Source organism: Mauremys mutica, chromosome 7 (genome assembly GCF_020497125.1).
Source record: "Mauremys mutica isolate MM-2020 ecotype Southern chromosome 7, ASM2049712v1, whole genome shotgun sequence".
NCBI lineage: Eukaryota > Metazoa > Chordata > Testudines > Geoemydidae > Mauremys > Mauremys mutica.
This window is the reverse complement of record NC_059078.1, coordinates 27,466,042-27,479,271: the sequence shown is the minus strand read 5'-3', so window position 1 is coordinate 27,479,271 and position 13,230 is coordinate 27,466,042. Positions and strand designations below refer to the sequence as shown.

Genomic DNA, 13,230 nt, shown 5'->3' with positions numbered 1-13,230 from the left:
GTTCTGTTCATTCCCTGTGGGGAACCTGGCATTGGCCACTGTCGGAAGACAGAATACTGGGCTAGATGGACCTTCGATCTGACCCAGTATGGCCATTCTTATGTTCAGTGAACTCAAATTGTCAAGATTTATGCTCTCCTCTCCTTTGGTGTATTATTATTGCAACATTTCACCTTTGTTATTAGAACTTTAAAATAATATCTGAATCCATCTCAGGCAATTACCTACTTACATATGTAACAATCAGGTGTAATATTCAAAAGGGAAGAGTAAGGGCTTGTCTACATGGTGGGGTAATGCAATCTATGGAGGAGTGATTTCTAAAGTGCACTAATGTGTTGTGTATTAATTGGTCTGCGTAGACCTTGCTGGTGTGCTTTAACATAGCGCTATCTGAAACAGTACTACATTAAAGCGCACTAAGGAACCTTTAGTATGCACCAGCAGGGTCTATGCAGACTAAATAATGCACAGTACGTTAGTCCACTTTAGAAATCATACCTCCTAGAGCAGTGCTTCTCAAAGTCAGACCGCCGCTTGTTCAGGGAAAGCCCCTGGCGGGCCGGGCCAGTTTGTTTACCTGTCACATCTGCAGGTTCGGCCGATCGCAGCTCCCACTGGCCGCGGTTCACCGCTCCAGGCCAATGGGGGCTGTGGGAAGCAGCACAGGCCAAGGGATGTGCTGGCCGCCCTTCCCACAACCCCCATTGGCCTGGAGCGGTGAACCACGGCCAGTGGGAGCCACCATCAGCCGAACCTGCAGACGCAGCAGGTAAACAAACCAGCCCGGACTGTCAGGGGCTTTCCCTGAACAAGCGGCAGCCCGACTTTGAGAAGCACGGTCCTAGAGCGCATTACCTCACTATGTAGATAAACCCTCACTGAAAGTACTTCTTTTCTTATGAAAGGTACTGAATTGAAAGCCCCAGAAACTGAAGTTTTCTGTTTATCCATGGAAAAGCTAAGAAGTAATGGCAGTTACTCATTGTTTTGCTAATATTCCTCAATCCTGACCTAATGTCAAAGACCATTTTAGTCCTGACTCCCATTCCATTCTTGGCTTATGTGCTGAGACTGCCAGTGCATGTCCCCCTGGTTGTGACAGTTTCTGTGATGTGGATGCCTGTTCGGCGGAGGTTGGAGTGAAATTACAAACCCATTTCATATAGGCCACCAAATAGCAATAAAACAGTTAGGGTATGTCTATTCTGCCGCTGAGAATGTGCCTTATAGTAGTTAGTCATTACTAGCCTTAACTGGATTCAAAATGACAACAAAGAATGACTCTATGTTCCATTATCTATCCCCTGAGCTATTCAGACTCCATAGGAGATACTCAGTTTTAACAGATTTTCCTAAATTGTTTTTCCAGCACATTAGTAATTCAGTACAATAGCCAACACACTGTAACTGTGCATGACTACAGAGTAGGTTCCAATTTCAAACCTCAAGCATAGCCTTTTCCTTTCTACACTCTCATCATCCATCCGCTCTTTCAGCACAGAGAATATACTGATGTCTGAAATGAGACAAAGGAAATATATTTTCTAACATAACTATTTAACAAAGAATCATATTCTTGAAACAGATTAGTATTTTTGAGCTACAGTATTACAGCTGAAAAGTGGAATTTTTGTACAGAAAGGCTGTGTCAGTCTTAGTTTCTGTTGTTAAATAAAACTTATTTTTCTTTGATCCAATTCGTTCAGGAAGGGAAATAAAAATTCTTACCTTTTTCCTTTGCCCATTCTTGACATACTCAACCCCTATGGCTTTTGTCCCTTGAAACAAAATTTTTGTTACAAGTGTTCTATCTTCTGTGGACAAGTTTGGGCGTGTTATGGCAGGGTGAAGGTAAGCACTAGCTGTGCTCCATCTTTGACCTACAAAATATAAGTTTTCATTTAACATCTGCAATAATCAAAATAGTTCATGCTCCTTCATTTTCAAGGCATTTTCTTGTCTTTCTTCCTATATAGAAATTAGAGTGGGGTGCCACATTTACAGTTCAGAAGAAGCAGCTTTAAATTTAAGGACTAAAGGAATGAATGCAAACAGTTGATAGCAGCATTATGAAATCCTCTCTCCTTTCTAAAGGAAGACATCTGTTCTGAAGTCAGTGAAAATACTTCCATTGAATTCAATGGAAAATAGATTGACTCTTAAATACCATTTATAGGTTAGATGCATACACTCCCAAAGTAACTCTTTAAAGTTTACCTTTGTGTATAGTCATATCCATCCAGCCAAATCCTTCTTGTTGGTAACCATTCATATCATCTGTGAAAGAATAGCCAGCCTGCTGGGCTGCGTCCAGGAATGCATGATGAAGTGGATGGTTCGTCTTTCCTCTTGACACATGCAATGGTCCAGTCCCACCTCTATACAGGTTAGGACCCAGCTCATGAGTCTGTGCCTTCTTAAAATAAGGCAAGCAAAATTCATAGTCCCATCCCACAGCACCTTCTCTATGCCATCGATTGTAGTCTTCTGCGTGCCCCCGAATGTACACCATAGCATTGAGAGATGAGGAGCCACCCCACACTCTACCTCTGGGCCAGTACATAATTCGATTATCCATGTGCTTTTGTGGTGTTGTGTGGTAATTCCAATTATATTTTTCATCACAAAGATTATAGGTTAATGCAGCAGGCATATGAATCTTCCACATTAATCTTTTACTACCTAGAAAGGTGTCTTTAGGGCCTGCTTCCAAAAGTAAAACAGTCCTAAGGGGATCTTCAGTCAATCGGCTGCTTAATACACACCCTGCTGATCCAGCTCCAACTATGATGTAACTATAAGAGCCTGCCTTTTCAGAACTAAGTTTAGAGAATGTACGTGAAGTTTTTAATTGTTGCCCACTATAGGGTAGTAAGCTTTTGAGTGTGGGTGTTTTAAACGGAAATCCTGTTACTTTGTGCATTTGACTGACAGAAGGACCATAACATTTTTTAACTCCTTTGATTAAATGAGACATCCTTTCCTATATGTCTTCTCCTTTTAAGAATTGCTTGTCCCATAAAATGCAGTATCAAATATCTTGTCCTAGAACACAAAAAATATCTTAATTAAAAATGTATTATGATGTATCTAGTTCAATCATAACACGTGGCCTAAACTTTTGATGCATCATTTTAAAGCAAAGCTGGCAATCAACATTAATTATATGGCTATCCAAAAAGATAACTGCAGTGCCAGCATGACAATAAACATTTATTTTATTGCAACATGCTGCTTTATTCTTTATATGCAAGCAGTTTAATGCCAGTTGATTAGCATAGTTTTTTGCATTATATACAGTCCACCTACATTTGTTAGTTTATTCATAAAGCTTATCTGTTTTTATTAACATTTTGAGAGGTACTAAGCATAACTACTCCCAGTTTGCCTAGGGGGAATTGAGGCACAGAGAAGTGATTTGCTAAAGAACACAAGCTAGGTTCAATAACTGAACCTAGAATGGAATCCAGGTGTCTTGATTCCCACTCTAGTGCCCAGTCCATGTAGATATATACGGATATAATGTAGCCCTAGTATTTAATAGGGGTCTGAAAACCATAGGAAGACTGGCCTGCTCTTGCAGACGTTACAAAACAGGATGGAATAGCCACAGAGAACAGGGGAGGTTGGCAAGAAACAGTACGCCACAATCTCCTTTGGTCACACCAGTTTTAGATCAATGTAATTCCATTACTCCTAGTATTACTAATCCCAAATGTTCAAAAGTCATGAGAATAATAAAATTGTAGGTATTTTTTCTTTGCCTAATCACATGCCTCCATCATCTGGGAATTTAAGAAAAACACTAAATATTGAGAGACTCATGATAAAGAGTATGAGTCAGCAAAGCTGTACATCAGATTTACACCAATGTAAAGGAGGAGAATTATGCTTATTATAGCTGCTGTTAGGTCAGCCAAGGGTCTTGTGCTATGTATAATTTACAGGTATAACAGTGAAACCTGATTTCAACTACCAAAGATACTGACAATCCATAGCTTTTTGAGATAGAGTTAGATTGGAACTGTGTGTAGTATATCTGAGGAGAATTTATGTAAGTCTCTTAAGACAGGAGGTTTGTAACAGAATGCTAACATGTAATTACAGATATGGCCAGTACATGTTACAGGAGTAAATCCGTGGAGAATGGAAGATTCTGAGAGCTGTAGTCTCCAGGCAGGATACATGATGGAGATAGGTCAGCTGATCAGACATGTGACTGCCTGCTGGAGACTACCGGTATTTAAAAGAATGCATGAGAGTCACTTTGAGAAAGATGAGGATTGGGGGGTAAGCTTGTTGAAGCAGGTGGCCTGGAGTAGTCACAACGGGCTAAGAAGGGGAAAAGGGTATGTTTTGTCCCAGCCTAACTTGTAGAAAGTGGAACAGCATCTGCTATCCAGTGTTTTGTATTACTCTGACCTCTTTTATATCTTCTGTTTATTAATAAAACTGGCCTTGAGGAAAGAGGCATGAAACTGAAATTAACAGTTTTGGCTTTATTTTGACTACCCTGGCTGGTCAATCTCATCTCCATCACCAGTTTATATGTGTAATTAGGGTAGTCTCTAACACATGTTTGTAAGGAGTCTCCAGTAATGGGTGACCAAAGAGAAGCCAGGGAAGAATTAAACCTCTATTTCAAAACAGAGAATGCTACTTCCTGGGAAGCTAGAACCAGATGCAATCTTCCAGAACCATTTAGTTATAGATGGTCACTGATGCTTCCTCAGCAACAGTACAAAAGGTGGAGCTCGAGGTCTAACCCTAACCAGGGAGAATCCAATTCAACACCTCAAAACATGTGGAGAGTCTGGTTTCAGAGAATATAGTGTCCAACTGAAAGGGCTAAACAAATACCTCCTGAAAAACTAACTGCAGCTGATAACACGCTATTCTTGTATAACCTGCTCTTGGATGAGTAAGGGGTCAAATCATTTTCATACAATGAAGTTTCACTGTTATACAAAACTCTAAATAAGCTATATGCCCCATTATCAGTGGTGGTGGTGGGGGGGGGGGGGTTGTAGTAGGATTAAACCTGCTTTAAATAACTGCTCAAGGAACCAATACATATTTGTTACTAAGAGGTGGAGCAAAGTTGTACTCCTTTTCTCAGGGGATGTTTTTGGGCAGAGACCCTTAGGGAAACTGGCTGAATACAAAGAGTGATCTCTAGTACAGGTTTCAATGTTAGTTTAACAGAGTTTAAATTCACCTTACATTTCATGTTTTTGTTTGTTTGTTTTGCTTTCTGTATTGAAACTAGACCTGTTTTCTTTTAGACACTGCAAGTTTCTTAAATAAGGGATAATCACTGTTGGAAATCCCTGACGAGAGAAAATGAACTATGACACCAGAAAGGTCAAGTTAGAAGTGAGATAGCAACTTACAGACTGAGGCCAAGGCATTCAAATGAATCTGAGGGCCAGTGTGAGCATGGGGAAAGTCCCATGATTCTTAATCTAAATCCAGTGTATACAGTTCTCATTGCTTTTATCCTGTTAATCCCTCAAATAGAATGCCATACCAATTCCTAGTTGTGTTTGTGCACGTTTGAGGGGGATGACCCAAATCTCCTTATACCTGTATTGGACTATATAGGAGAGGCATACTGAGATCTTTATTATTGTTGAAAATAAATTCCTTTAATATTTTGCTAGAGTCAGAAGAAGGTTCTCAGTGGTTATTATGTAAAGTTCACCCACTTTCACCAAGGATTTGTTAGAATACAGATACTGTTTTACTGTGATTCATCTCTAAAGTACCTTCCTAGATATTTATCTTCACTCTTGCAATGCTTCCATTAATAGTAATATCTAGTGCTGATGACTTGCCTTTCTTTTTCCATTCCAACCTAAGGGTGAGACATTAAACACAGCTAAGTGAACATCTATGGAAACATTTTAGATAATTTTCTCTGCAACTTTGCTAGTAAAGGAAGTTAATTTGTTTAAGGACGGATGGGAGGATCCTTCCATTTAAAGTGTTTCTGCAGTATTTAAAAGCCTGTGTTCAAACCTACCCAGATGAGGGTCCATAAGCAAGTGACACATGCAATAGAGAAACCTTTTAATATAAAGTAAACCTAGGGGCCAGACTCCCAACAAGCTGGTGAAAATCGGCCTAGTTCCCATTTGCTTCTGGGGAGCCTTTACCTTCAGCCAGCAAAAAAACGACAAGACGGCCCTGTAAAACCAGGAGTAGCTATCACGTAGACGCGTGTAAGTTTCACGAAGCTGCAGCAGAGCCATTACGGCCCCTTTGCAGAAGGGCTGCAGCAGCAGGAGGGGCCTAGAGCAGCGGGGAAGGGGAAACCCCTCACGTAGGCCAGTGAAGGAACGAGCAGAGCATGGCCACGCCGCGGCCACGAGGCAGGTTGAACCCAAAGAAGCGCCTCTGCTGGGGCCGCCCGCGGGCTCCGGGGGGCCGCAAACAGGGCGGGTAGGGAATGAAGCTGAGGGAAGTTTCCTCCCCCCGGAGCCTTTCCAGCACCTCGCGCGAGCCTGGCTCGCGGCTGAGGCTCGGCACAAGGCGAGCGCGTGCCGGGGCTCCCAGTCCCCAGCCGCCGCCGCCTTCTTCCCTGCCCCAGTCTCCCGCCTCAGGCCCCAGCCGCACTCACGGGGCAGCGAGCCCGGCTCCTCAGCGCCACCGGCCACGGCCCCGCTCGACTCCCCGCCGGAGCTTTGAGCAGCGGGACGCTGCTGACTGGCCCTTGGACCATCCAAAGGGCAGCCGGAGACAAGGGGGGCGGGCTCCTCCCCCTCCCCCGTCCCTGTCCCAGTTATAGGCCGGGGCCGGGCTGGCCCCGCTCCCGGGGGCCTGTGCTGGGGCTGGAGGTGCTTACACGCGCTGCAGAGCAGTTCGGGCTCCAGTTACAGCTGAGCCCGGTGACTGCCTCTCTCCTGAGCTGTGACTTCCTGACCTGTCGCTGTCTGGTAGGCCGGGGCCGGGCTGCACCTGCACGGGGCGTGGGGACCTGTTCAAACATTTCCCTGGAACAAGGCTATTGACTTGCCCGGAAAACCAAACAGTCTTATCAGTGCCCGGCTTTACTTCTTTGTAACTTTACAGCAGGTGAAAGCCACCGCTCTTCTGATTACTATCAGAGGGGTCGCCGTGTTAGTCTGGTTCTGTAAAAGCAGCAAAGAATCCTGTGGCACCTTATAGACTAACAGACGTTTTGCAGCATGAGCTTTCGTGGGTGAATACCCACTTCTTCGGGTATTCACCCACGAAAGCTCATGCTGAAGCGTGTCCCGCAGTTTAAGCCCAGATTTGTCTTTTGTCCTTGCCAGCAGGGCCGGCTCTAGAGTTTTTGCCGCCCCAAGCAGCGCACTGAATTGCCGCCCTGGGCTGCCGGGGGCAGTCCGTGCGCCCTTAGGGCGGCAGGCGTGTCTAAAGGGCTCTGGGCTCCCCCTGCGGGGAGCCCAGAGCCTTTTAAATCCCAGCCGCGGCTGGGAATCAGAAGCCTCTGAGCTGCCCGCGGCGGCGGGGAGCCCAGAGCCTTTTAAATCCCAGCCGCGGCTGGAAATCAGAAGGCTCCGGGCTGCCCGCCGCGGCGGGCAGCCCAGAGCCTTTTAACTCCCAGCCGCGGCCGGGAATCAGAGGGCTCCGGGCTGCCCGCGGCGGCGGCGGCGGGGAGCCTAGAGCCTTTTAACTCCCAGCCGCGGCCGGGAATCAGAAGGGTCCGGGCTCCCCGCCGCTGCGGGCAGCCCAGAGCCTTTTAACTCCCAGCCGCGGCTGGGAATCAGAGGGCTCCGGGCTCCCCGCCGCTGCGGGCAGCCCAGAGCCTTTTAACTCCCAGCCGCGGCTGGGAATCAGAGGGCTCCGGGCTCCCCGCCGCGGCGGGCAGCCCAGAGCCTTTTAACTCCCAGCCGCGGCTAGGATTTGCTGGGGCGGGGCGGCGCTCTGGCGGTTGCAGGTCAGCGGGAGGTACACCGGGGCCCTCTGCCGCCCTCCCCAGGATGCCGCCCCAAGCGGGTGCTTGGCCCGCTGGTGCCTAGAGCCGGCCCTGCTTGCCAGCCTGCTGCTGTTTCACTTTTCTGGCTGCAAAACAGCATAGAAATGCTGAATCGTAAAGATTAAGGTGGGCAAAACTTCATACACAGCCGTCTATGGTACTCACACAAGGATCACTGTAGTGGTTCCTCAAATCTTTAATGTGTTTAGCCTCACAACGTCCCTGTGAGATAGGGAAGTGCCATTATCCCCTTTTTACAGATAGCCTCTCTGTGCCTTTGTTCCCTAAATCAGTGGTTTGGGGGTACACAGGATTCCAGCACGTACATCAGCTCATCTAGATATTTGCCTACTTTTACAACAGGCTACATAAAAAGCACTAGCAAAGTCAGTAAAACTAAAATTTCATACAATGACTTGTTAATACACCGAATATTTCTATTCCAATTTATTTATTTTATAATTATATGGTAAAAATAATAAATCAATTTTTTCAGTAACAGTGTGCTGTGACACTTTTGTATTTTATGTCTGATGTTGTAAGCAAGTAGCAAGTTAAATGAGGTGAAACTTGGGATACACAGGACAAATCAGACTTCTGAAAGGGTACAGTAGTCTAGAATGGTTCAGAAACACTGCCCTAAAGTGACCTGCCCATGGTCATCCAGGTAATGTGTGGCAGAGCAGGGACTTGATGCTCAGAAGTCCTAGGTTAGTGCTCTAATCACTGGATCATCCATCTTCTCTCCAACAAAGACATAGTAGAATACAGCATATATGCACAATGTAATACAGATAAATCATTTAAGTAAACCACTCACCTCTATTATTTTTGGTGCATACTTCACCCTAGTACAAACTAGAGAAATGTTTAAAAAATGTCTTTCCATTACTAACACTGGTTTATCACCATTACTGTTAGCAATATTCAGAGCTCTAAGGCCTCTGTACACTAGTGTTTTCTATTCAGTTTCAGGTTTTGGAGGGGTAGCCATGTTAGTTTGTATCAGTACAAACAATGAGGAGTCCTTCTGGGACATTAGAGACTAACAAATTTATTTGGGCATAAGGTTTCGTGAAGTGGGTTATATCCCACGAAAGCTTATGCCCAAATAAATTCAGTTTCAGTTTTTCTATTCAGCTAAATAAAACCAGATAAACCCATGGTGTAGACCTACTTTAAGGCATCCTAGCCTGTTTTTACTCAAAAGTAGGGATGTTGGAAATTTGCAGGGAAATAATGATTAAAATGGTGGATGTCTGCTATTTTCTTTTAATGGAAAGTTTTCAGCAGTTTTCACCCTGCGAGTGATGGATGAAATTAATTAAAGAAATCTTCAGAAAAAATAGTTGACAGTAATATCAACTAAGCTGGGATGGGGAATGTTGGAAGCTTCATTGAATGGAACATTCAAAAATGGTCTGGAAAGGACATTAGGAAAATGTACTTGGAAATTTTCCATTGAGTTCACTGCGGGGTACACCTCACATACTGTGTGTTGTTATTGTTTATTTAAATGTTTTACATGTCCTGCTTAGAGTTTATGGTTACTGGGCCAATACATCTTTGCAAAAAGCAGCTAGGATTTACATCTCAAATCTTTAGATATCACAAACTTCAAAGACAGAACCTGTTTGTACAGACATAAGACTATATTACATTTGACAATTAAAATGTTATAACTATATCTAATTTGTTTTTCCATTAGCTTTAACGTCTATTCTAAATTGGCTACAGTATATAACATTTAAACCAGTACCTCTCATTGCAGGATAGGCATTGTGTCCACTGCTGCATTAGGTGCTCTTTTGTTCTTGAAATGGAACAATACTCTGAGATATGTTTACAGTATAGACATCTGAAAAGATCATTTCAGTGACAATACTAAAGTTAGTATTCCACAGTTTACCTGTGAAGTGTCATTATCTTTGGTACTGTATTTTAAAAAAGAAGAGTCATAAACCCATCATATTTTTATATGAGTAAATACTGAAAAAAATTACTAAGACTTAATTGATTTACAGCTTCCTCAGTAGCTTAATTTATTCTGAAATATAAAGTCATATTTGTGTATAATGGTGCATGCTTATTACCATAAATATAGAAACATATCAGTCTTATTGCTGAGAGACTTTTTTTCTTGAATGCTTGAAGAATGTCTCAGAGCTATTATGTTCATTATGCAATCAGATATGATGGCCTTTCTTGGTAGTGGCAAAAGCATATGGTTTTGAGAGTGAGATGGAGATTATTGGAGAGATGTCTTTCTCCCTCATGTCTTTCTCCTAATTCTTCTCCCTCATGTACTCTATATTTGGATAATAAATCTCACCCTGTCTTTCGCTTCAGAACATTAATGACAGTTTAAAAAGAATTACAATGATTAGTTCATACCTCTGTTCTGAGATAATGCATTTGTTTATCCTCCACAGGGTTTGTGATGAAATTGTGTTTATTATAATGTCTGCAATGTTGGCTCTTGGAGCAGTTTGGATTTGTCTGTTTTTTTCAAGTTATTGTCACATATCCTTCCCTATATTGTTGCCTGTGAATTTCTGGCTCCATGATGGAGTGTTACCATATTAATGTATTTTTTGCTGAGATTTTTATTGTTAGATAAGCATGATGAGAACACTGGGTAATCACTGGATATTTGCTGTAACTAGTTTGTAGCCAGATTGTGAACTCTTTCTCCCATTGGTGGGCAGTTGCTCAGAGAAGTAATCCCTTATGGGACCACTTGAGTGAATAATGCTCACTAATGGTAGTAAACTGCTTCCGCAAGAAAATAATTTGTTCTGTCAATAACTCTATTCACCTTTTATCACTAAACAAAAATTAACTTTTTTAGTTTACATTTAGCAACTCATCAACTGTCATGAGCAGCTATTATATGTGATCAATCAAGCCCTAAAATGTAGACAGACACTTTTTGTTGCTGAGTTTCTGTACTTTTGGCTAAAATGCTAACTTAGATGTTTTTTGGAACTGTATGGTGGTTACATATAAAATAAGCACCCCGACACAGAGCTGGTATTTGGGTATGTGTTGTGCTAACACTTTTCTGTTGGCCCCATTCCCCATGGGGCCTAATTCTCCACATCCTTGCACTTTGTACAGTCATTTACACCTATGGAATGTAGGGGTAAAATACTGCTATTCTTTTGCACCCGCTTGGTCTGGAAATACTATGTAGTGAAAAAATCAGACCTTCAACCTGATTCTCCATTATGTCTGAGCTGTGTGACCCTGTCTGGGTGTGACACATGGCTAGAAAGGGTTAAACATCCTGTAAAATAAATAACCCTCAAAAGACATGTAGGGAAATAATGTTTGTGTTTTTGTGTATTTATATATATATGAGTAGGGTCGACAATGTAATCAACAGTCCCTCTCTATGCTTTATTCTGATAATTCAGAGGTCAAAAGATGATCCTATCCTTTAAATGAATTGTAAACATGGGCTATCTCAGTATTCATCTCTCTTTGAAATGTACTGTGAATGGTGGAGGAACAAGCAAATGGCCTTATGTTAATTCGTATAGCTAAGTACCCGTGATGAACCTCCTTCAGAGTCATCCTAATTACTTTTTGTTCCCGAAGGAAATCCCAACTTGTCAAAGAGAACATGAAATTGTATAAAAGATCCTTGGGTCCTGGTTCTGTCATCTCAGATCTGCTTAGACTTCATCAGGGGAAGTTTGAGTCACAGGACTGAAGTCCCAGTTATGCGATTTGGACATTGGACTATGACCTATGAACTGAATTCTAAAGATTCCTGAAGAGAAATATCTTCAGGGTAGTTTTTGCAAGCAGTTTGCTGCAACTGATGGGTGTGGAAGTTAACTCAGAGAAAGCAATAGTTTGTTTGGGGGACTTGTTCCAGTTCTTAACTACCAGAGTCTTTCAGAGGTGTATAGATCCACTGACTTTGTTTTGGAAAGAGCCAGTGTGAATAACTTTGAGATGGTTTTAGATGGAATAAAAATTGTCAGGGAAATTGAACAGCCTGTGAACAAGAGGCTGTGCTTGACCAGCTTGTTGGGAAGACAGTGTTGTTGGGACAGGAATATCTCCATATTGATTCTTTGAGTAAGTGGTCTGTGACTCAGTACTGAGGAAAGATTGGGTTACTGGTTTTTCAGAGCAGAACAGCTTTATGACTGAACTCATGAGGATGCAGGGGAGAACAGGCAAACTCTCACCTTTAGACACTTTGAGTTTATTTGGTATCTCTTTAAAACATAGAAAGTCCAGTCTCTAAGTTGCTGGTGGTGGTAGATTCACAAGCAAGCATGCAGGAGAGCATCTGTGTAGATGTTCATAGCACAGAGGGGCTGCAGTTGGTGAACACACCTAGCCAGCAAAGGAATTCCTGTGAGCAGGAAGTTTCAGTTTTCAGCTTTCTAGGAAAAAGGTGGCAGGGAGCGGGGATGAGAAGTACTGGTGATGGACATCATTCAGAGTCATCCTAATTACCTTTTGTTCCTGGAGGAAATCCCAACTTGTCAAAGAGGACATGAAATTGTATAAAAGATCCTTGGGTCCTGATTCTGTCATCTCAGATCTGCTTAGACTTCATCAGGGGAAGTTTGAGTTGCAAGACTGAGGTCCCAGTTATGCTGGTACGCCCTGAATATGAGATTTGGACATTGGACTATGATCTATGAACTGAATTCTAAAGGAACTCTTTGCAACTACAGAGATCACCATCTCTACTATGAATCTGAACCTCAATTAATTGAACTGTATGTATGATGATCTTTTAACCATACTCTCTCTCTCTCTCTCGTTTTTTAATAAATTTTAGTTTAGTTAAAAAGAATTGGCTGTAGTGTGTATTTGGGTAAGAGCTGAAACATTGATTAGCCTGGGAGGTAATGTGTTCGAGCCTTTGGGATTGGTAGAACCTGTTCTTGTATGTGTTTGAAATAAAGATTTACAGAAATTTTCATCATGTTTGATGTGGGTACCTGGATGGAGACCTGAGGCTGGGTCACTTTAAGGGAACTGTGTTGTTTGGACCTCTGAGTAACCCAGAAAGCAATAAAGAAGCTGTTTTATGCTGGCTTGGCGAATCTATCCACCAGCTTTATGGGGATTGTCTGCCCCATTCTTTACAGTTCACCCTAATTGAGTGACCACAGCTGGCTCCCCATTGGTACCCCGGTCACACTGGGTCTGTACATTGGGGATAATAAAAAATTCCCTATAGGGTTGTTATGAGAATAAATCCATTAATCTTTGTGAGGTGCCCAGATACC

General features: G+C 42.7%; 1 protein-coding gene across 3 annotated transcripts in view; it reads right to left on the bottom strand.

Annotated features, from left to right (window-relative positions):
* CHDH (choline dehydrogenase) overlaps nucleotides 1-6,736 on the bottom strand; it is a 36,555-nt gene extending 29,819 nt beyond the window's left edge. Inside the window, exons 1-4 of one of the 3 annotated variants that reach the window (XM_045024191.1) lie at nucleotides 6,626-6,733; nucleotides 5,772-5,860; nucleotides 2,221-3,048; nucleotides 1,732-1,883 (exon numbers count right to left, since the gene is read on the bottom strand). In XM_045024191.1, coding sequence (XP_044880126.1) covers nucleotides 1,732-1,883; nucleotides 2,221-2,980 — 912 coding nt within the window. In that variant the 5' untranslated portion in view covers nucleotides 2,981-3,048; nucleotides 5,772-5,860; nucleotides 6,626-6,733. Of the gene's footprint in view, nucleotides 1-1,731; nucleotides 1,884-2,220; nucleotides 3,049-5,771; nucleotides 5,861-6,161; nucleotides 6,336-6,625 lie in introns of those variants that run through there. The other 2 variants (XM_045024190.1, XM_045024192.1) reach the window with 2 other exon arrangements.
* Between the last annotated feature and the right edge of the window lie 6,494 nt (nucleotides 6,737-13,230).